A 25,005-nucleotide genomic window follows, 5' to 3' on the forward strand; every position below is an offset into this window, starting at 1 on the left:
GCCAGGAGTAGAGATGGGAGGTCCTGGGTTCAAATCTGGTCTCAGACACTTCCTAGCTGTGTGACCCTGGACAAGACACTTAACCCTCATTGCCTAGTCCTTAACCACTCTTCTGCCTTGGAATCAATCCACAGTATTGATTCTAAGATGGAAGATGAGGGTTTAAAAGAAAATAAAATTTTATATAACTGAAGTTCAATTTTATATGCAATATTCTTTACATATTGAATTGTTATATTTGTTGATCTTTGTTAAATTCATAACAAGAAAAAATTGCAACAATTAACAGTAGGAAGTCCTTGAGAACAGATAATGAAACATTTGTTATGTACCCTCTTAGGCAGAAAGGCAAATGTCCTATTATGACAGAATATTATATACACTGTCAGTTGTGGCCATTACTAGATGTTTTTGTTTTAACTATTTTTATCCCAGAGAAAGGTCCATTTTGGTAGAGGAATGATTGAAATGACCGTGAGAAGGACAAAAAGCATGAAATGGGTCTGTATAAAAAGAATCTATTTCACTATTTGCTAGGTGCATAAAGGGATGAAAAAAGGAACAGAGGCAGGGAAGTTTTATTTATTTTTATTACCACAATGAATATTCATTTTAACTGAATGTAACACAAGTTCAGTTTTAAATGCAATTGCCTTTGTTTCTTATTTGTTGATATTTATCTCAAAGTCATCAAAGTATCATAAGTGATCCCAAAACAGTTTATGTAGTAAATGGTGAAGTCAGGATTCAAACTTTTGTGACTGAAAATCCAGGAAATGGTCTATAGATTTATTCTATGAACTACTGCTATTTTTATTTATTTAAAAACAGCATTTTGTGGGCAAGGGACATGAATAGGCAATTTTCAATAACGAAATCAAAACTATCAATAACCACATGAAAAAGTTCTAAATCTTTCATAATTAGAGAAATGCAAATCAAAACAACTCTGAGGTACCACCTTACACCTAGCAGATAGGCTAATATGATAGTAAAGGAAAGTAATAAATATTGGAGGGGATGTGGCAAAATTGGGACACTAATGCATTGCTGGTGAAGTTGTGAATTGATCCAACCATTCTGGAAGGCAATTTGGAACTATGCCCAAAGGGCTTTAAAAAAATGCCTGCCCTTTGATCCAGCCATATCATTCCTGGGTTTATACCCCAAAGAGAAAATAGGGGAAAATACCTGTACAAAAATATTCATAGCCTCCTTCTTTGTGGTGGCAAAAAATTGAAAAATGAGGGGGTATCCTATCATTGGGGAATGGCTGAACAAATTGTAGTATCTGTTCGTGATGGAATACTATTGTGCTGAAAAGAATAAAGAACTGGAGGATTTCTGTGTGGTCTGGAAAGACCTCCAAGAATTGATGCAGAGCAAAAGGAGCAAACCAGGAGACCGTTTTACAAAGAGACGGATACACTAGCACAACTGAATGTAATAAGACTTTTCTACTAGCTGTAATGCAATGATTCAGGACAATCCAGAGGAATTTAAGAGAAAGAACACTATGCACATCCAGAGAAAGAACTGTGGGGATAGAAATACAGAAGAAAAACATTTGCTTGATCACATGGTTCGATGGGGATATGATTGGGCATGTAGACTCTAAATGATCACACTATTGCAAATATTAATTATATGGAAATAGATTTTGAACAATTATACATGCAAAACCCAGTGGAATTGCTCGTTGGCTACAGGAGGAGAGGAGGGAAAGAACATGAATCATGTAACCATGGGAAAATATTCAAAATTAATTAAATAAATTAAATTTAAAAATAAAAACATTTTGGGGGCGTAGATGGAGTACTAGAGCTCTTGGTTATTAAGTCCACAGTTTACAGCTCACTCTGGGCACTGGATGTGGAGTAGGAGGTTCTGGGTGCCTGGCTTTAGGACAACCTTCATGCATGATTTTGGACAAGCCTCTACTCTTCGTAAGGTGAGGGGAGTGGAAAGAAACAATGTCTAACGTCCCTTCAGATCCTAAACCCACGGTTCCCGGCTTCAACTTTATAGCGCACTCTCTTCATTTGACCCGGAGACCAGATTTAATGTTTCTCTGACCACGAAGCGGACGCAAGCATTCAATGTCAATGTCAATGTCAATGTCAATGTCACCCCCTGCTGGCCCGCCGTGGTCATGCCTGCAAGATGAGGGTGCGGGCGCGCCCTTTCCAATTTGCCCGGCCCGGATGCCCCGCCTGTTGCAGCCGCCCGCCCCCTGCGAGGTAGGCGCTAAAGGCCTGAGCCCAAGTAGGGGAGAGATCCTTGCGCTGGGAGCCCAGTCAATTTAACCGGGCGCACAGTCAGCTTAGCCGGGCGCACAGTCAGTTTAGCCGGGCCTGCTCGGATCCGCCGCCGCGATGCAGGGCTCCCTGCGCCAATGGCGCCGGGCCGCTACAGTGCTGCTGGCCGTGGGTCGCGCGCACCCAAGTCCGAGCCCCGCCGCCGCGGCCCAGGACTACGAGATCTTAATGCTGCAGCGCACCCAGAGCAGCAGCTTCTTGCCTGGCGCCCACGTCTTCCCTGGGGGCGTTTTGGACACCTCAGACTGTTCGACCGACTGGCTTCATGTTTTCAAGCCCTACTACGGGCCGCCGGGCTTCGGCCTGACCAGCTTCGGGATACCCAGGGAATCCTACCCCGAGGTGCCCTTTGAGACCCAGACACAGCCCTACTCGCTCATCTCGGAAGACGTAGCCTACCGCATCTGCGCGATACGGGAAACCTTCGAGGAATCGGGCGTCCTCCTGCTGCACCCCGCTGGCGCCGAGACCCTGCGCCTGCCTCGGGCATTTGTGCTGCCGGACGACCTGGCCTCCTGGAGGACCCGGGTCCGAGAAGACCCTCGCCAGTTCCTTCAGTTGTGCCGGCGCCTAGGGTGCATGCCCAACATCTGGGCCCTGCAAGAATGGAGTAACTGGCTCACGCCTTTTGTGAGGAAAGGAGGCAGGCGCTTTGACACAAAGTTCTACATTTGCTGCCTCCAGGAGAAACCCCAGACCTTCCTTGACATGCTAGAAGTCATTAAATGCGAGGTAAAGGGGAAAGTCCTCCTGGACTTTGCTAAGGAGAACTTTAAGGGGAGGGGTGACTCGTAAACAGGGGCTTCTGATGCAACCCCTATACGGGGCAATCAGGTGGTGCAGTGGTGTCTGGGAGTCTCAACTTCGGAGTTCAAATCTAGCCCCAAACACTTGCTGTGTGTCCGTGGTCAAGTTACTAAACCCAGTTTACCTCAGTTTCCTCATCTGTAAAATGAGCTGGAGAAGGAAATGAAAATCCCTCTAGTATCTTCAGAGAATCTGAAAAGATTAAACAACAAAGTCTCCTAAACAAAAGTCTGGGAGGGAAAAGCATGAGTCAGGGGCACTAGGAGTCCAGCTGTCACCATGTTTGACTTTTCCCTTTCCTGAATCTCATTCTCTTTACCCATCCTTAAAGTAATACACTGTTATACATTTATTTGTAATCATACATTTCTTTTTAAAATATAAATTGATTGGTATTTGTCTGTGTACCTACATTTGCTTTTTCAGAATTTCATTTTTGAGCATCTTCCAGCCCTCTTGACCTGACTTCCCTTGTAGAATTTTAGTGGATGGGATATTTTTCCTCTGAATATTTTGAAATCTGCTTTCCCAAAATTTAGGATCCCTACCAAACTATGCTTACTTTTCTTCTCCTCTGTCATACACTGGGGGTGAAGTAGTTGCTTTCCCCTAAGGTTCCCATCATTTCTACCCCAGTGATCATTTCTTCCATGTTAATAAGAATTAGATCCAGAATTGAATTTTCCCTTGTTGATTCCTCCATCTTTTGAAGGATGAAATTATCATTAAGTGAACTTAATAAGTCATTAGCTGCTCTGCTGAGAGCTCCAGCGTATGTCTAGATAATTAAAGTCCCTCGTCACTACTGTGTCATGCATCTGGCCCAGGCTTGTGATTAGTTTCTCAAACTTTTCGTCTATTTCTTTTTTATGTTCAAGTGATTCTATACTAAACTTCCAGTGACAAAATCACTTGCTTCTTCTTCCACTGACCTTCATACAATTAGTCTCCAGCATAACTCCCCCAGTTCTAGTTCTTGGAATTCTGAGCAGCACCAAGGGCTTTGAGATCTAGTGTTAACTATGGGTAAGCACATATGATGCAAATTATGATGTGTGAGCCATTCTGTAATTTCTTTTGGGGTAAGGAGAGTACAAATTCCACTAGTGATGTTATAGTTATAAAGACATCCCAATGAGAATAATTAGAAAAATATTTTAATGGAAATAAAACAAAGTGAAAAACAGAAAAGAAAAATGAGCTTCCCCTCCCCAAAGACAACTCCCAGAACAGAAAAATGTTACTTTCCACAGGTATTAGAGACCTGGGCTAGGCTGGAAGTCACCCCTCACCCTTGTGAGGAACCTGATTATACTGGGAGGAAAGTTATTCCTGGGTCTTGGAAAAGACCATACATGAATCCCAATTGAGCCCCTACCAGTTAAGAGGACATTTCACATGGAAAAACTCTCTAGAAGTCCCTGCAGCCTGTGCAGGCTCCCATTTTTCTTCACCTGATCCCTGCCAATGTAGGAGAAACCCAAATGGTAATCAGAATTCATTGCACAATAGGATAGTGAGACTTAGTTGAAAAAAGAGGAAGAGGGATTATGCATTTATACAACACCTACTAAGTGCCACATACTATGTTAAGCACTTTTACAGATATCTCATTTGATCCTCACAGCATTGCTTGCAAGGTAGGTGGGTAGGTAGGTATTATTCTCATTTTATGTTTGAGGAAACTGAGGTAAACAAGTAAAATAGATTGTCCAGGTCACACAACTAGTAAGTATCTGAGGTCAGAAAAAGAAAGCAAAGAAAACCAGATGAGCCCTACCTTTGTGTGGGGCTCTGTAAGGGTTAAAAAATTAAAGGTTGGACTAAATATATCAAAATGTGGTCACCAAAATATATATTACTCAAGTCAGGATGACTTTTTATGGTAGTTTATTTATAAAAGGAGAAAGAGTGAAAGTAAGGAAATGAGAGAGAATAGATAATTACTCTGGCCTGTTCCAAACCAGGCAAAACTTCAAAGGCCCCAGCAAAGTGGGGCCCAGAGTTAAATTAAACAAGAGTTCTAGCATCAGGTCTCCTCTAAGACAAGGGACCTCTCTGGAGGCTAGTACCTCCAGAAAAACCAAGAAAAGGAGTCAGCCTTTTTTCAGTCATCCACATGGTAGTTCTTTTTTTTTTTTTTTTAATTTTTTAGAAAAGTTTTCCATGGTTACATGATTCATGTTCTTACTTTCTCCTTCACCCCTCCAACCTCCTTCCCCCATAGCCAACATGCATTTCCACTGGTTTTAACTTGTGTCATTGATCAAGACCTATTTCCATATTATTGATAGTTGCATTGGTGTGGTTGTTTTGAGTCTACATCCCCAATCATGTCTACATCAACCCATGTGTTCAAGCAGTTATTTTTCTTCTGTGTTTCCACTCCTGTAGTTCTTCCTCTGAATGTGGGTAGTGTTCTTTACCATAAATCCCTCAGAATTGTCCTGGGTCATTGCATTGCTGCTAGTATAGAAGTCCATTACATTCTATTTTACCATAGTAAATCAGTCTCTGTACAATGTTCTCCTGGTTCTGCTCCTTTCACTCTGCATCAATTCCTGGAGGTCATTCCAGTTCACCTGGAATTCCTCCAGTTTATTATTCCTTTGAGCACAATAGTATTCCATCACCAGCATATATCACAATTTGTTCAGCCATTCCCCAATTGATGGGCATACCCTTGTTTTCCAGGTTTTTGCCACCACAAAAAGTACGGCTATAAATATTTTTGTACAAGTCTTTTTATCTATGATCTCTTTGGGGTACAAACCCAGCAATGATCACAAGGTAGTTCTAAGGGAAAATCCAAGAGCAGTCCAAGGTCCTAAGCCAGAACTCCTTCAAGGTCAAGCCTGAAGGCGAAAGGACCTTTTTAAAAACTATTTGTTTTGGTACTTCTTGTGCCTTCCTTCCACTTTACATGGACCAATTACAGCTTTAGCTTTGCTTAGAACTGCCCAGGGAACAGTCAGTGGGTTTCTGATTCATCACCCACTATAGCACATGTGGGTCACAGACCTCCCCGTACTTATGGATAAGTGTATGCTTCTGAGAGTTAATCCCATCTTCATAGCTCCCAGATTGGGATTAAGCACTCACAGATTATTGGAAGCAGCCCCTCCTCACCTGGTCCATGGGATATAATCCAATTCTACTCTCAATGGCATGGAGCCTTAGGATTAATCAGTTGATCAACAAGCCTTTCTCAAGCATCTACTGCAGTATGTGCAAGACATTGTGCCTGGTGCTAGAGATGAACTGACGGAAAATGAAGAGCAAGGAGACCAGTTCCTCTGGTTTGAGGGAGACAGGGCAGGAGGTGAGAGAGTAAAGCATTAGAGGACTGACATGGGTGGAAAGATCTTTGAACACCAAATGTGAGAGTTTATATTTGATCCTGGAGGTAATAGGGAGCCATTGGAGATCATTAAGTATGTGTTGGTGATGGGGTTAGACTTGCACTTTAGAAAGACTCCCCTGGAAAGGAAAGATTTTAAAACCAAGCAAGAGTTAGAAAATATTACAAAATGTAAAATAAATAATTTTGATTACATTAAATTAAAAAGGTTTTATACAAACAAAACCAATAAAATCAAAATTAGAAGGGAAGTAACAAATTGGGAAAAAATCTTTATAACAAAAACCTCTGACAAAGGTCTAATTACTAAAATTTATAAGGAGCTAAATCAGTTGTAGAAAAAATCAAGCCATTACCCAATTGATAAATGGGGAAGGGACATGAATAGGCAATTTTCAGATAAAGAAATCAAAACTACCAATAATCACATTAAAAATGTTCTAAATCCCTCCTGATTAGAGAAATCCAAATCAAAACAACTCTGAGGTACCACCTCACACCCAGCAAATTGGTTAAAATGACAGCAAAGGAAAGTATTGAATGTTGGAGGGGATGTGGCAAAATTGGGACATTAATGCATTGCTGGTGGAGTTGTGAATTGATCCAACCATTCTGGAAAAAAAAAGAAAATCTCTCCCCTGAAAACTGAGTATAGGATAGCCTGGAGGAAGTAACTTGTGGCTAGGAGCCCAAACAGTAGTGTATTGCAGTAGTCCACAAGGAAGATAATGAATGTCTGCACCAGAGTTGTGACAGTGTCAGAAGGGAGAAGGAGACTTACGTGAGAAAAGATGAAAATGAATAATGGACAAGACTTGGCCCCAGATTGGATATGGGGAGAGAGAATAAAGAGTCAAAGATGATCCCGAGTTTACACACCTGAGTGACTGGGATAGCTCAGTGGCCCAGGGCATGCAGGAAGAATTGTCTTCTTGAATTCAAATCTGGCCTCAGATACTTCCTAGCTGTGTGACCCTGGGCAAATCACTTCCCCCATTTGCCTCAGTTTCCTTATATGTAAAATGAGCCAGAGAAGGAAATGGCAAACCAGTCCAGTATCTTTGCCAAGAAAACTCCAATGGAGTCTTGAAGTGTCAGACATAACTGAAAAATGACTGACCAATAGTAATAGGGAAGTTAGGAAGAGAGGAGGGTTTGCAGGAAAGATGAGTTCATTTTGGACATGTTGAGTTTAAGATGTCTGCAAGATATCCAGTTTGAAATGTCCAATAGATAGTTGGAGATGTGAGACTGAAGGCTAGCAGAGAAGTTAGTGGTGGATAAGTAAGATCTGAGAATCACAAGCAAAGAGATGATCATTGAATTGAAGAGAGCTAACGTGATCACCAAGTTAAATAAAATAAAGGTAGAAGAGGTCCGTGGACCACCCACCATTAGTAGTTGTGACTTGGATGAAGGTGGAGCAAAGGAGCCTGAGAAGTAGTCCAATGACACCAGCCTCCTTGCTGTCCCTTGTGTATAATACTCCATCTCCTGGTGCTAAGCATTTTCAGTGACATATTTCATATTCCTGAAATAGTCTCCTTCATCTCTGCCTCCTGGTTTCTAAGGCTTTCTTCAAGCCAGATAGGAGAAGAACCAGGATAGAGTAGTGCTGTGGGACCTCTAGGGAGGGGACAGCTGGGTAGTTCAGTGGATTGAGAGCCAGGCCTAGAGACAGAAGGTCCTGGATTCAAATCTAGAATCTAGAAACTCCCTAGCTTTATGACCCTGGGCATGTCACTTAACCCCTATTTCCTTGCCCTTACTGTTTTTCTGCCCTGGCACCAATACACAGTATTGATTCTAAGACAGAAGACGAGGGTTTAAAAAAGTAAAAATAAACCTATAGAGAGAGGACTGATATATAATGAGTTTAGAAAAATAGGGTTGGACCAGATAGTGAAGGACTTTCAAAAGCTAGTTGACCTCAGACTCTTCATAGCTATGTGACCCTGGGCAAGTCACTTAACCCCCATTGCTTAGCCCTTACCATATATGCTATTTATAGCCATCGAAGGAGCTCTTGGAGTCCAAATGCAGATGAAAAACATGCTATTTTTCACCTCATTTCCTCCATGAATTTTTTTCTATTTGTGTGATATGTGTCTTCTTTCATGGCAAGAGGAATAGGGAAATATATATTGCATAATAGCACTGGCTTAATAACCTCTATCAGACTATTTACTGTCTCAGGAAGGGAGGGAGAGAATCTAGATTGCAAAATGTCAGATAATAATTGTTAATTATTACATGCAATTGAAAAAAATCTTTTTAATTAAAAAAAAAGCCAGCAATGCAGGGATCCAGAGCAAGGCTGAGGGACTTATGAGAAAGAAAACTAGCCACATTCAGAGGAAGAACTGTGGGAGGAGAAACACAGAAGAAAAACAACTGCTTGAACACATGGGCTATTGGGGATATTATTGGAGATGTAGACACTAAACGATAACTCTAGTCCAATTATCAATAATATGGAATTAGGTCTTGAATGACACATGTAAAACCCAGTGGGATTGTGCGTTGGTTAAGGGGGGCTAGAGGGGTTTGGGGGAGAGGGAAAGAACATGAAACATGTAACTATGGGAAAATATTCAAAATTAAAATAAAAAAAAGGGAAAAAAAGGAATATCTCAAAAACAAACAAACAAAAAAGCCAAAGAAGTTTTTCTTTTAGTCTAGAGGCAATAGGAAGCCACTGGAATTTATTGTGTAGGAGAGTGCCATAGTCTCACCTTGATTAAGGAAAGTCATCTTGGGAGCTACATAATGTGAAATGAAACAGGGAGGTGAATTAGGAAGCCATTGTACTAGTCCAAGAAGATGGTGGAGAGGTGATGAGGAACTTAAGGTAATGACTTTGTAAATAGGGATACAAAAGATATCAAGGTAGAAATGGTAAAATCTGGCCACCAGTTGCCTATGTATGGTGAGGGAGAATGAAGAAATAATGTTGAGGATACAAACCTAGGAAATTGGAAGATTCCAAAGAAATAAAGAAGTACAATGAAGGGGTGGGACTAGGTGGGAAGATAATGAGTTCTGTTTTCAACAGAATGAATTAACTAAATGAGTAAGCAAATAATGTGAAAATCAAAAGATCGTTTTGCCTTGTGTCCCTTTCCAAGTCTGTCTGAACTTTGACTTTTAGAAACTATGACCTTTGTCTCCTATAGTGGTTGACTCCAACAGAAGCAATGAAAAAATTTGAAGATGAAGAAATATTATTGGTACCTCCTCAGTTCTATGAGATAAGAAGACTTACACACTTTACCTTTTTATCAGACCTGCACAAATTTTGTTTGGACCGGATTTCAGAAGGATGTGAAAGATGGCTGCCAATTACATTGCAAACACTAGATAGTATAATACAGCTCTTACCAGGTAAGTTGATTAATTTAAAATATGTTAAAACTCTTATTAGAATCAGTACAAATTATTAGTAATGCCATATAAAGCATCAACTTTGCCAAATACAGTTTAGAAAAATGAAAGTTCTAATAAATGCCCTATGTATTCAGAGGATAAATTAAGGTCTAATACTTTTATTATGCTACTAAAATTTCATTTTACAATCTTGTGAAGTTTGAATTGAGACCAACCAAATAACTGATTATGTCTAATTACCACAGCCTTATAAAAATATCAGTTATGTTTATATAATTTGTTTTTGCAAAAAACAAACTCCATCATCAGCATTCCCTTTTTCTATATTATAACTGATAGCCCAGAGCTAGAGAGTTGGCAGGCATTATCTGTAAATGTACATGCATGTTCAGAGAATTATTTTGAATAAAAACACTTACTACTTTATTGAGCCAAACCGTCCACAAGAAGCAGCCTGACAAATGTAAATTGGAGTTCCTTTCAATATAAGAAAACAAGGTTTATTTTAAATGCTATTTTCATTTGTTTATTTATTTCTTTTTGGTTTACCTAAAATATTTCATCAGTATAGGAAACCTCTGGTATGGAGACTCTTTCTATTGATGAAGATGAACAACTCGTTTGTAACTTGCAGTCTTAGAATTATGGTCCAGGCCCTGACAAATAACTTGCTTATGGTCCCACAGCTTAGATGTGTGAGAAAAGCTGTGTTCTTCTAGACCCAGGGGCCATCGAGTTCCCAACTTTTAGAGCCTAGGGTGGTTTCCTCTAGGGCTCCATTGACTTCCCTTATGATGTGAGCTTCACAAGGGCTCTGATATCACTCCGGGTCATGGGCAGATCAGCATGAGTGCAGGTTCCAGGTTTCCTTGTTTCATTTCCTGTTCTGTGATCCCTGGGCTTTTCTGACTGTTCTGCTTTGCTAATGCCCCCAGGCTTCTGGCTCTCTTTCTATGTGAATCTGGCCTACATAAATGTTCAATCCACATTGGTGTAATTGTGTGAGACCTCAGCTGTTGTGCTCTGGTTCACTTCATCATCTGGGGTATCTTTGCATTGTATGTCAGGGTCTTTTCAAATTCTCTCACTTCACAGTTTATCAGCTTTCTCAGCTTGCTCCTCTCCACTTTAGCTCCTTTCCACATCAGCTCCTCCTCAGCTGCACACGGGATGGATATACCTTTGTACTGAGAATGAACCTAGGGTGGCTGAGTATATAGATAAGAGTACTGGACTTGGAGTCTCAAAGGCTTGAGTTCAAATGCTTCCTCAAACACTTCCTGGTGTGTGGTGACCCTGGATAAAGCATTTCACCTTTGTCTGCCTCAGTTTCTTCATCTTTAAAATAGGAAGAATTATAGTTTCTATCTCCCAGGGTTATTATGAGGATTAAGTGAAAGGATATTTAGAAAATACTTTACAAATGTTAAAATGCTGTTATTTTGTATTCCTCCTTCACAATCCCTAACTCTGACAGTCTTCCATCTGAACAAAATCTCCCATCCTTCCATCTCTTCGTGTGCCTCACTGCTCCCTTCATCTTTCATTTCACTATCCTTCATCTTTATAAAACTCTCCAGTCACTCCATTCTTCCCTTCTTACTTAGGGTCTTTTCTGACTTTCCTCCCTTCAAAATCTCAAGTTAAAATTAACCAATTAAAATAGACACTGTCTTCTGCCCTTGAATCCCTTGTCCTGTTGCTCTTTATCCCTTTCCAGCTCCTGCCCCTTGGCATCACACTGCAGAGCACTGGGCAGGATGTCGCATAGCAGCTCTGCCTGGGTCCATCATAGATTCACATTGGTCCATCTCACCTGGGCCTTTGGGGCTCCATACTGATGTCTTGTTCTTTACCACCTTGACCCTCTCTCTCTGTCTTCCCACAGCCACTGTTCCCATCTGTCCTTTCAACAGCTAGAGGCACAGTGGATGGAGCGTGAGGCCTAGAGTCAGAAAGTTCTGAGTTCAAATCTAGCCTCAGACACCTAACTTGGGCAACTCCCTTAACCCCCATCTGCCTGTTTCCACAATTAAGTGGGGATAATAACATTACTTGCCTCACAAGGTATTTCTGAAGATCAAATAAGATAATATGTGTAAAGCACTTAGCGCAGTGCCTGACACATCATAGGCTCCATATAAATGCTTATTCTTCCTCCCCTCTTCTCCACTCACACTCAGCAGAGGACTTCTGGTACTTCAAAATGTAATAAAAATATGGAGGCCATTTGTGACAAGGCACACTTCAAATCATTCATCATCATCATCATCACCTATTTTCTCTCTCTTTTCTCTGGTATCAGGAAGAAGTGATCTTCTTACTTACAAAGACCAATGTCTCTAATTGTGCTCTCACCCCTCACCTTTCCTGCCTTTTTCAGGAGCCTGCCACTTCCATCACCTCCTCTCTCCCACCAGATTTCTATCCCTCCTTGTCTACTAGCTTCTGGTCTGTTGCCTTCAAAAATGCCCAGCTCTCCTTGATTCTTAAGAAAACAAACAACAACAACAACCAAAAACCCTCTTCTTTTTATCCTCTCAAGTTGTCATCTTATGCTTCTTTTTGCTTTCACAGCCCAACTAGAAAAAAACTATCTCCATTTTCTCACCTCCCCTTAATTTCTTAGCCCCTGCTGCTGTCGAAAGTGAATTTCTCTGTCTCTAATGTTGCTTTTTTTTTTTTTTTAATGTCATCTCTCAGTGACATGAAGGTCAAATACCACTGAGAAAATTCAGGTATAGATGAGCCTCAGAAAAAAGGAAGTTAAAGAACCAACAAACCAACGAGACAGGAAACAGTGATTCCACAGGCACCGTCTTACTGGGTGGCTCAGGCAAATTAAGAAACTCTGATTAGTTTCTGAGATGTGATGTGTGAAAGTTAATGGATGGAGAAAAAAGCTTATAAATTGAGACCAGGAGTAAGTATGGGTCTTTGGCAGGCTTGTAGAGGAGCAGATTGGAGGTACAGTGGAGTGTAGGAAGGAACCCCTATAATGGCAGCCACTGATTAGAAAGAAATATCTCTCTACCTCTCTCCTATTTTTCCCTCTCTTTCCTACTACCACTACTTTGATTTAATAAAGTTATTAAGCTACAACCAGCCTAATAATTTTAATTATTACACTACCTGATTTTTGTCCTTACTACCAGACTGAAATTATTATTTTGATTAAATATATGAGATCACCATTGACTTCTTTATTACTAAAATCAGTGGCATTTTTCTTAGTCCTCACCTTTCTTGATCTTTCTACAACATTTGATACTGTTAACTATTCTCTCCTTTTGGATATTCTTTTTTACTTTGGGTTTTCCTGTCAGTGATCTGTCTTGGTTTCTTTTATCTACATGACTACTCGTTCTGGCTGGTCTCCTTTGTGGGATTATCATACATGCCTCATACTACCATGCTTGAGTGTGTTTTAGGATTATGCCTTGGATCTTATTCTTATTTCCTCTCTACATTCCCTTTTGGTAATCCTCTCAGATCCTCTGGATTCAACTATGATTTCTATACAGATGACTCAGAAAAAAGAAAAAAAAAAATATATATATATATATATATATAGAGAGAGAGAGAGAGAGAGAGAGATTGATTTGCAAATATTACAAATCAGGGACTGATTTCTTGTTTCATTGTAGTCTAGACTTAAAGTGATGGAGAAAATATTGAGGCAATTTGAAGCTAAAAGTGCTTTATTCATAATTCTACCTGCCCAAAAGCTGGTTGTTATATACTTACCAATATAACCCTGTCTCCAGGCATCATCTCTCTGCCTAGCTTCTTGAAATCTTCAAATGTCTGCTAAAGTTGATGCCTTATAGAACCTAAACTCATTCATTATCTTATTCATGCCTTCCCTTCCTACTCACTTTCTTATTTTTTTGAGAATATCTTCCTGTCATCCAGCTTTACAGCCTAGGAATCATCCTCATTTTGTCATTGTCATCCACTACACCCCCCCCCCCAATCAGCTGGCAAGACTGGCATATTCTTGTATCTGTCCCTTTCTCTGCCCTCAATGGAGTTTACATTCCACTGGGTGGGGCAGACAACATAAGTAAACAAAATATATAAATGTAAACAAAACAAGTAAAAAGTAAATTCAAGAGTAAAGCCACTAACAACTAAAGTTTGTGTTATTTTAAGTGTATATCAAGTTTAACATGTAAGAGGAGGTGAGAGTTTAGGGGGAAAGATAAAGTGTTTTCTTTTGGACACACAGTTTAAGTCTCCTGAATATCCAGGTCAGGATGTCTCAAAGGCAGGTGAAGATGTGAGATTGGAGGTCAATGGAGAGGCTGGGGCAAGATAGATATATTTGAGAAACATTAGCATAGAGATGGTAATTAAATCCAAAGAAGCTGATGAGATCACCAAGTGAAGTAGTCTAGAGCAGTGGTTCCCAAACTTTTTTGGCCTGCTCCCCCCTTTCCAGAAAAAATATTACTTAGCCCCCTGGAAATTAAATTTTTAAAAATTTTAATAGCAATTAATAGGAAAGATAAATGCACCTGTGGCCACCACTGTTCCCCTGGATCGCTGCAGCACCCACGGGGCAGTGGCACCCACTTTGGAAATCACTGGTCTAGAAGAAGAAGAGAAGAGGGCCCAGAATGGAACCCTGAGGGACATTTATACTTAGAGATCACTATCCAGAGAAGGATTCAACAAAGGAGACAGAGAAGGAATGGCCAGAGATGTAGAAGGAGAACCAGGAGTAAGTGATGTCTGAAAAACCTAGAGAGAAGAGAGTATCAAAGGAGAGAGTGATTGAGGTCAAGGAGAATGTCAGTTGAGAAAAGATCATTGGATTTGGCAACTAAGAGATCCTTTGTAACTTTAGAGAGAGCAGTTTTGGTGGAATGAGAAGGTTGGAAGCCAGACTATAAAGAGTTAAGAAGAGAGGGAGAGTAGAGAAGGTGGAGGTACCTATTCAGATGGCTTTTTTAAGGAGTTTAGCTACAAAGGGCAGAAGACAAATAAAAATAGTTAGCGACAAAACAACAGCAGAACCGTGGGCTCACAGAACACAGGGCAATCAATAGACCTGGTGGAAGGATAAAAGCCCAAGATTTCTGAGGATTTATTCTAGTCTTGGCTTTCTCACTCAAATCTAGCCAGCCAACTAATAGCAAGAGGTTTCCTTTAGATGACTATTGTCTTTTGAATCCATCCCAGTGCTGGTTCGTCAGTCAATCAAAAGTTCATCTCTTTATAGCAATTAGTGGACTAGAACCAGTTACAGAATGCCTACACATGTCCAAAAAACAAAATGGGTATTTTATCAACTGGGAACAACGGACTGGGCGTGTTGGCCAGTCTTCAATTATGAAAAATGACAAAACCTTGCCCAAACTGTGGCTTTTTGAACATCATTCCACTTCTGTTTTTAAAAATGTTTAGTTGTTGGTATTTTCATTTTTTTGCATCACTATCAGTACCCACTCATTCTTCTCCTTCTGGTAGAAGCCCTCCCTTGTAATCAGTAAGTAATCACACATCGGCTTGATCTATAAATGTATGTCTTATTCCTTTCCTCTAATCCATTAATTCTCTATGCCAAGCAGTGTGAAGTATACTTCAAAATCTCTCCTGAAATCATGGTCAGTCCCTTTTCTGGCAGTTTAAACCTTTCAGAGTTGTTTTTCTTTACATTATTTTAGTTGCTATGATTATAATTCTTCTGGGCTTTTTTTCTCATTTCACTGCTTTAGTTTATACAAGTTTTACCAGATTTCTAAAAGCCTGTCATATTTTGTTCTCTTTTACAATGAAATAATATTTATATAAAACATTTTGTTCAGCCATCCCCAGGTGCTGGGGGTATTGTATCCTGAGTTGATACAATGTTTTCAATTTCCCTACTCTAGAATTTGCTCCTTTTGACTTCTGTTTGTCAGAGACAGCATAATCTACCTTGTTAATGATCCCTGGTAATATCTTTGAGGTTGTTCTCCACCTCTCAATACCCTTGTCACGAATTATTGTGTGTTATAGTTATCCATAATATGTCTGTTAGAAGCCGTGCGGCATGAAAATGGTAGATTGGTCTTAAAATCGAGAAGCCCTGGATATAAATCCTGCCTCCGACCCATAATGACACATAATTTTACCTAATTTTTCAATGTTCTAAACAACTCCCTAAGACTGTGTTACAGATAATAGGATTGTATATCTTGTGCTAAAAGCAACCTCTGAGGCTTTCTTGTCTAACCCATTCATTTTATCATTATTTTATTTATTTAAATTCTTACCTTCCATCTTAGAATCAATACTGGGTATCTATGCCAAGACAAAAGAATGGTAAGGGCTAGGCAATAGGGGTTAAGTGACTTGCCCAGGGTCACATAGCTAGGAAACGTTTGAGGCCTGATATGAACCCAGGATCTCCCATCTCTGAGTCTGACTCTCAATCCACTGAGCCATCCAGTTGCCCCCTTTATTTTATTTTTTAAATCACAAATTTACACCTAAGTTTTCCAAAGTTAGATGATTTGTGTTGTCTCCCTCCTTTTTTGCCTCCCCCACTCCTGGAGTTGATAAGCAAGTCAACCTGAAACCAATTCATTTTATAGACAAGATGAATTACCCATTTGCATTGGTGGAAGGAGTTTCCAATACTAGTGAAATGATAAGTCCAGAGCGAAAGGAGGAAAAAAAAAAGATTTATAATGCATGTGTCATCTCTCTACAGTCGTAGAGAGATGACAGAGTTTTGTGTCTATACTAGCCAGAGAGCAGTGCTCTTCTCTGCACAGTTAGTGCTTAGTAAATGTTGATAGAATTGAATTGCAGAACATCCCTAGTGAGTGGTGAGACCAAGCAAAGTCAAGAACTTTCCTCAATCTGTCTTTGCTGCCAGAATGAGGGAGTCTTGGACAGGGGACAGGACAGGAAACACTGGTCATCTTCATTGGCTATGGAGAATGTGATCCAGGAATGCCTGTCTCAAAAGTTATATCTAAAAGTGATAGGCACTAGTGAAGATGCCGGTGGTGCTAATTTAGTGGCTTTCTGTTCTCTGTGTAAAATATAGCACATTTGTCATTTCTTAATTGGTAGCTACATTTCTCTTACCCCCAAAATAGAGATCAAATTAGGTTGTCAAACTACATAGGCCAATTTCACTATTTTTATATATAATATCATTGTAAAAGTGTTTCATGCTTTCATAACTTTCATGCCATGGTTTTTACCTTTTATAATAGGATTTACACATTCTCCATTTTTGTTATCTTCCTCATTAGATAATAAACTTCTGATCTAAGAAGCTAGGGCTTCTATATCTTGTTTTTGTTTTTTTAACCCTTACCTTCTGCCTTAATATGAATTCTATGACAGAAGAGCAGCAATGGCTAGACAATTGAGGTTAAGTGACTTGCCCAGGGTCTCACACTTGGGAAGTATCTGAAGCCAAATTTGAACTCAGGTCCTCCTGACTCCAAACCTAATACTCTATCAAATGGGCTACCTAGTTGCCCTCAGGTCTCATATATCTTTGGCATCTAGCTTATGTTATGGTCTCGGAAGTAGTAGGCTCTCATTTTTTGTTGTTGTACAGCCACTTTCATCAGAGCACCAAAAATATGTAGTCATTAATTACATAAGAGAGAAAGGATGGCATAGTAGCTAGAGTTGGCCTTTGAATCAGAAAGACCTGGAGCCAAGTTTCACCTCTGACATGTGTTGGCCAAATATAGCTTTGGGTCTGGACATGTTTGGGCTATAAGTACCTCTTTTAGACTGTAAATTACAATGGTATTGATCTTCTTTGGTAGAAAAAGTTCTTCACTGGTTGCCTACTATACTGATGAAATCATGGGTCCTGTTCAAATAAAAAGGATGTTAATTAGGGAACTCAGTGGTAAAAAATGTTAAGAATAAATCGTGGGAGGGGGCAGCTTGGTGGTTTAGTGAATTGAGAGCCAGGCCTAGAGATGGGAGGTCCTGGGTTCAAATGTGGCCCCAGACACTTCCTAACTTTGTGATCCTGGGCAAGCCACAACCCTCATTGCCTAACCCTTACTGTTCTTCTGCCTCGGAACCAATAAGCAGTATTGATTCAAAGATGGAAGGTAAGGGTTTAAAAAAAATGTAAGTCATGAGAGAAGTTTTCTAATTCTGCCCCTAAATTTATAAAATTTGTTGCCTAATACAAATTAGAATTTTCTTTTAATGTGAACTATAAATCTAAAAGTTTCCTTCAGTCCTTATATTTATTCTTGTAAAAGTTTAACAGGTAAAGTAAGCTTTTATTGATAGATTGAAATGCTTTGACATAATACCTTATCATATACAAATAAAATTTTAATGCCTTTCAGGAGATGAACTATATCGTGAAGACAAAGATTTTTTAGAAAAAAATTTATCAATCAACAAAACGACTGAAGAAATTATGGGAAAAGGAAAAAAATTTCACAGACTAGTGCTCCACAGCCGTAATAATTATAGCATTCATGTGACTATTCAGCCAAAATATAAACATATATATCCAAAGAACTACTCAGGATTTAAGAGCCATTTATAGTTTGCTGCTTGTTTAAAAGTGTGTCTTCTGCAATTATAAGTTTGTACTGATGAAAAATGTTTTTAGCAACTGTTAGAAGCGTAAGAAACTAGAACCCAGGAATCACCATCTTTCTGTAAGTTTACCTTAGAGGTACTCGTCTATTTCCTTCTTCAAACTCTACAGTGTGCCATAAATTTAATTAATATTACCTATCTGACAAGTTTATGTCAATATGCTAAGGATGATCACAGCACCCCAGAGCATAGTGAATATAAGAGACAGCATGTGAACCTGGATCTTTCAGACTCTAAAGATGAGCAAATTTTTGAAGAGAAAAAAAATGCCTCTTAGGTTTTACACCATTTCTCTAGTATTATAGTTAACATTCAAATATTTTAAAGGAAAAATACATAAATTCTTATAAATTTTAATTTTTAAAATGTTTTATTCTTCACTATAAAAAATGACATATACTAAGGTTTGTGAGTTCTATAATGTTTTATTTTGCATGATAAGTATTAATTTTACCTTTCATACATTTTCCTTTTTATTTCATTAAATTTATCTATATTAAGTTTATCTGACACGAATTACATATCTACATAAAATGATGTTCTTTGGTTAAAGTTTGAAACCTGTGGTCAGGACACTGGCTCATATTTCAGTTTCGAAGTTGTCTTTTTTTCCCTGAATTTCCTTCTGAACCTCTGTACATTAAAAAAAATGTTTCAGTGACTCCCTTTTTGTCTTTTTTTGGGGGGGCAACATTATTACTAGTCCCTCTCTACCTTCCAAGTCTTCCCTCCAAATAAGAAAACCAAGACCCTTGTAACAAATTTGTGTATAATCCATGAGTATAATCAAACAAACCCACACTCTGACCATTTGAAAGATGGATAGCATCTTTCATTATTGGTTCTCTGAAGTAATGGTTGATCATTGCATTGATTAGAGTTCATAAGTCTTTCAACCTTTTATAGCATTGTAGTTATTATATAAATTGTTCTTTTGGTTCTGTTCACTTTACCATGCATCATTTCATAAAGGCTTCTGAAGTTTTTACAAATCCCTCTCTTTCAGTATTTGTTTTGGAACAACAATATTCTATTATATTCACATATTTTAACTAAAATTGGTAGATACCTTTCTTTATTACAGTGAAAAATATTATAATAAATGTTTATCATATATATGCTTTATTTATTTATATAGTTCATATTATTTGTATATTTATATAATATTTATATTATATGATGGAGAAGAAAATTAACTATTAAAGTTTTTTATATGACAGCTATACCACATTAAGTTGAAGTCTCCATCAACTATAATATTGTAAATGAAACAACACTGAAAGATACCGGAAATCATACTGTGAAAATGTCTAACTTTATTTCAGAGAGGTAATAATGAAATATATTTTTCTTCTCTCCATAAAGAGGTGGTAGATTATGGTTACTTTTAATCCTAATTAAGCCATTTGATTCATTTTTTAAATTTGTTCTTAAATTTTAAATTTTATCTTAAAATTTTTTCCATGGTTACCTGATTCATATTGTTTCTCTCCCCTCTTCCCTCCCCACTCCCAGAGTAGACAAGCAATTTCACTGGGTTATACATATATTGTCACTCAAAATCTATTTCCATATTATTCATTTTTATAGTAATCTTTTAATACCAGACCCCTCAAACATATGTTTTTCTTCTGGATTTCTACTCCCACAGTTCTTTCTCTAGATGTGAATAGCATTTTTTTTCATAAGTCCCTCATGACTGTCCTGAATCACTTCATTGTTATTAGTAAGCTGTTTGATTTATTAAGACCACATACATCAGTTATCATAAAGGACTATTTTCTCACAGAATTTTAAAGTTGGCAAGAAGTTGATAATAGGGAAATTCACCTTCACATTTTTAGAAAGCTGTAAATATCAGGGAAAAAATGTATACTGGGCTGAAATCTGACTCCCTGTAACTTTTGCATATTGGTTCTAGTTTTGTCCTCTGAAGTAAAACTAGAAGAGGATAAATCCTTGCTTCCCATTACAGCCTTTAAAATATCTGAAGATAGTGATCTCTCTTAGTCTGTTCCTATTAAATTTACCCAAATAATTGATCATATGGAAGATAGAGGCAAGATGGCAAAATAACAAAAAGGACAGCGAGCTCCCCGCTACCCTTAATATCTAAACAATGCACAAAACTGAATTCTGATGGAGAAATAAAAGAAAAAATCTTGTTACATTTTTCCAGCGCTTGTCATCACAGGAAGATAGAGAGGTCTGGGGACATTGAGATTAGGGTCTGGCATCCAGGGACAGAAAGAGAGCAGCAACACTATGACCTCATGCAGAATACTAGAACAGGTGCTAACTCACTTGTTTTTTGTTTGTTTTGTTTTCTGTTTCCTCATTTTTTCGATAATTAACTTATTTAGACTTTTTCCATGGTTACATGATTCATGTTCTTTCCCTCCCCTCTTCCCTTCCCTGTCCCTGAGCTGACGAGCAATTCCACTGTAACCCACAGCTTTTTAAATCCTTATACAGATTCAGGTCATAGATCCAGTGTAGAATGAGGATGAGTCCTATGCCCAGGGATTGCAGAAGTCTTAGAGGAACAAGTTCAGAAGCAAGCAGCAGTTGTGATGTGGGCTGGCATGGAGACGGGTTGCTCTACGGATGTTTATGGGTTGCTATAAGGATGTGGACTGGAGTTCAGCAACTGGCCAGTTGGCATAAGCACAATGAATCTGGGACTTTCCCTCCCTGGAGCCTTTGCAGAACTAGCAAAATTTGACTAAGAGTAGCCCCCAGGGTGGTTAATGTATTGTTAGGCATCCCATTTACATTGTGGTTTTAAACCTCCCCACTGAGTAAATGAGGTGAATCACTGGTAAAGCCACTCAGATAAAAGTGAACCACGGGTAAAGGGATGTCAGTTGCCTGGGTACAGCAAGGCTGCAACTGCCCAAACAACTGACCCTTCTCTGACTACCAAACAAGATAAAAAGCATTCCTGAAAACCCCTCGGGGCCTTTCTTCACCAAGGCCATCTTCCCCAAAAGCTTGCTCTACATGGAAGTTGCCTGAGTTGTCAGTTCCTTAGGCAAGACCCTGATCTCTATGCCTGCATCAGTTGTGTGACTCAGACCCCATGAGTTGAGTGGGTCTCTGTTCCAACTTCTAGCTCAATTGGAAGTCTGCAGAGGATTAACTAGGGAGAAAAAGTAGATCAAAGGGAATCTTGAAGTTCTATAATTTTGTATCAGCAGAGCTTCTTCAACTGGCTAATAGTGACTAAGTCCATCAATAGTTTACTACTGCTTATGCCCAAATCCAGATCAGAAATTTGCAGAGTTTAGACCAGACGGAAGTGTGTGTGTCTGTGGGGACCGGAGGTGGGAGGGGGGAAGAAGAGGGATAATCAGATTTTGCCCTGGAGCAGACCACTGATAGCCTGCAGGTCTGGAGCCTGAGCTGACCCCAAGATACTGGGATATAATACTCAATACCCCCAAGAAAGCAATAGGACCAGCCAAAGCTTTTCCTCCAGAAATTCGAAGGGCCCAGCCTTAAAACATCTGAAATAAGGAGGTAAGCTTAGAAGGAGCAAACCAAAAAAAGAATTCCATTGAGAAATCTAGTAGGCTGACAGAGATGCTTAAGACAAACCCATAAGAAGAGATGACTCCAAAACACCCACAAGAGAGACCTCAAAGAAAAACAGCTTGGGCAGAAATTCAACTACGGTTTCTGGAAGAAATAAATCAAGAGTTTAATTTTTTTTTTTTAAATAAATGAAATGAGAGAGCAAAAGGAACAAATTGTAAAAGAAACAGTTTGGCATGAAGGGGCATGACAAAGTTACCCACCACCTCCATGATCCAGAGTGGCAGGCCTTAGTGTTGTACCTCTCATATAACTTCCAGCCTTTTCAGAGTCTGTCCCTCATGCCTGGAATGCTCTTCTACTTCTCCTCTGCCTTCTGGCTTTTCTGGCTTCTGTCCACATACTCAGCACCAATCCCACCTTCTGCAGGAGGCCTTCCCTCTAAAACCATCTTCTCAATGACACATTTCCAGTATGTATAGTCATTTGTTTTTTCCCTTTCTTTGTATGCTTCTCCCCAGTACCTGATGAGCACTTAATATTTGTTGGCTAATTGGATCTGTCTCTTACATATATGTCAGAAGTTTTCTCCTTATGCTGCCCCCTGCTCCACTTATTTCTGTTGTATTCTAGCTTCTGTTGATGGTCTCTCCTCTCTGAACTTCGACAGCACTACATGATTTTACCTTCCTGCTTTCATTTTACATTCCTGGAAGGTTCTCTTCCTCCCCTCCCCCCTTTCTGACTTAATATTATTTCTTAGGCCATTTGTGTTACTTATATAATAAATACTGTCTTATAATTTGAATTTAGGTCATCCTATGAGACTGTAAACTCCATGATAGCAAGGGACTGAGGCTTATCTAAAGTTTGAATCTACTCTGAAACCAAGCACAGAATTGCCCAAAGTAGGTGCTTCAAGTGTTAGATGAACAAATGAATGAATCAGTCTTACCTCTTCTGCTAGCCTATGAACTCTTTGAGGCCTGACACCCTGTCTTATATTTCTGTATTCCAAACCCTTTATATAAATGCTACCTATTATTATTGTTAAAAGTGTAATTCTGTTTACCAAAATTTAGTTGGTAACACATTATCAGTTCCTTATTAGGTCCTCATTCCTCCTCCTTGACTTTAGACTTTCCCATCTGACTTCATGTGAAAAGGTTCTGACTCTTCTTCATTTATTCTCAAGACACCCCCTCTCACTAGATATCTTTTTACCTATCCCCACCTATATATGGTGTCCAAGTAGATAGAAGGCTGAGTCAGAAAGACCTGAGTTCAAATGTGCCCTCAGACAGTGTGACCTTAAGCAAGTCCCTTAATTTGTTTGCCTTGATTTCTTCAACTATAAAATGGGAATAGTAATAGCACCTACTCAAGGGTTGTAAGAATCTTTCCCTGACACATAGTAGGTGCTTAATAAACTTTTATTCACTGATGGTATGTTATTTAAAAACCTACTTAGCATGATACCTGGCACATAGGCATTTATGTGTCATTCCTTCCTTTTACTTCCTTTGCTGGTTCTCTCTCTTTACCAGCAACTGTCCCTTCCCAGGGCCTCACCCTTACTCCTCCTTTTTTTAACTGTCCCTTCCCGGGGCCTCCCTTGTATCTTCTGTCTTAGATGGTTCCAAGGCAGAAGAACAGTAAGGGCTAGGAAATTGGAGTTGTGACTTGCCCAGAATAACACACCTAAGAAACATCTAAGGTCACATTTGAACCCGGGACCTGCTCATCTTCAGGCCAGGACCTCTACCCACTGGACCACCCAGCTGCCCTCGCCTTTTCCCTTTAACAACTTCAGGCTCTTCCAGGATCGGCCCCTTTACTGGCTGCAGCCAACCTCCTTCCAGGCCCCTCCCTTCATTCCTTTTCTTGGCGCCTCGTGCCCTTTTAAGGCCCCTCCCCCGCGCGTCTAGGGGTCGCTGCGCAGGTGTGGGCGTTTTGCTCTACGCCCACCGGCCCTTAGCCGTTGGGGTCGGGGTGAACTTAAGCCACGGTTTCCCCGGTTGGGGGCCAAGGGCCGTTAGGAGGTGGCGGTTTTTAGAACTGTCCACGTGGGGCTTGGAGCTAGGATCCCGGGCTGGTACCTGGGCCGTTTGCGTATCTGGAGGGCGGGTGGCCGTAGGTCGAGGCAAGCCACAGGCTGAGACCCAGGAGCCACCTCGTGAAGGTGAGGCAGGGCAGGAGTGGGGGATGGGGGCGTGGCAGTAGGAACCCCAGGAGGCTGTACGGGATAGAGGGAGAAGAATTCCCTGGTCCTGTGGGGGTTGTGCAGAACTGGCTTCAGGTTGCGAGCTGAGGTCGCGGGGTGCGATGGTCTGCTGGGCAAGGCTGGGGAGAGGCAGAGGGAGGTCTGGGGGTGTGAGCGGGGCGCAGACCTTGCTGGACCGGGACATTGCTGTTGGCTGGTATATGTAGTCGCGGGAAGTGGGGGAAGGAAGTTGTCTCTGGCCCAAAGACCCCCGGGGAAAGGGGTGAGGGGTGGCCTTCGAGGTTGTATTTGTGTCAGGCCTGCCTACATGAGGAGTGGTCTGTGCAGCCTGGGAGGGGACTCTAAAAGCTAACTGACTGGCAGGTTTTGAGTGGCAGTGACCTTTTTTGGGGTTACGAGGTTTCTGTAAACTTTCGAGAGGGACCCAAGAAGGCTAACCCTGAGCTGAAAGTGCATAGAGGGAGTGGGGCAGGGGTGGGCTATTGCTTTAGGAAAGGATCGGCTATGAGTCTCCCTTGGCTGCCTTGATTTTTTGATGGGGATGCCTAAATTGTTTCAGCTGCATTATAGTGTGTTGGAAGGAGCACTGCGTTTGTTGTCTGAAAGTTGGTTAGGATGGAGTGTGGTTCGGCCAATTAAGAGAACCACTCCCTCTTCAGCTTTTCCCCCTACTTCTCCTTAGAGTCTTAGAGCCAACAGTGAGGGGATGGAACTAGGTAATCTCTAAGGTCTTTTCCATATTGATACATGGGGAATCGAATGCATGGCATAGAAATGTT

At 40.1% G+C, this 25,005-nt stretch overlaps 1 protein-coding gene across 1 annotated transcript; it reads left to right on the top strand.

Moving 5' to 3' along the window:
• Positions 1 to 2,362: 2,362 nt before the first annotated feature.
• NUDT19 (nudix hydrolase 19) lies at positions 2,363 to 19,127 on the top strand. The gene is made up of 3 exons (XM_044661445.1): positions 2,363 to 3,050; positions 9,663 to 9,870; positions 18,204 to 19,127. The coding sequence occupies exons 1-3, from the start codon at positions 2,376 to 2,378 to the stop codon at positions 18,407 to 18,409; spliced, it is 1,089 nt and encodes a 362-aa protein (XP_044517380.1). The 5' UTR covers positions 2,363 to 2,375; the 3' UTR covers positions 18,410 to 19,127.
• Positions 19,128 to 25,005: the final 5,878 nt, after the last annotated feature.

The sequence above is a fragment of the Gracilinanus agilis genome, chromosome 2 (genome assembly GCF_016433145.1).
Source record: "Gracilinanus agilis isolate LMUSP501 chromosome 2, AgileGrace, whole genome shotgun sequence".
Taxonomy (NCBI): Eukaryota; Metazoa; Chordata; class Mammalia; order Didelphimorphia; family Didelphidae; genus Gracilinanus; species Gracilinanus agilis.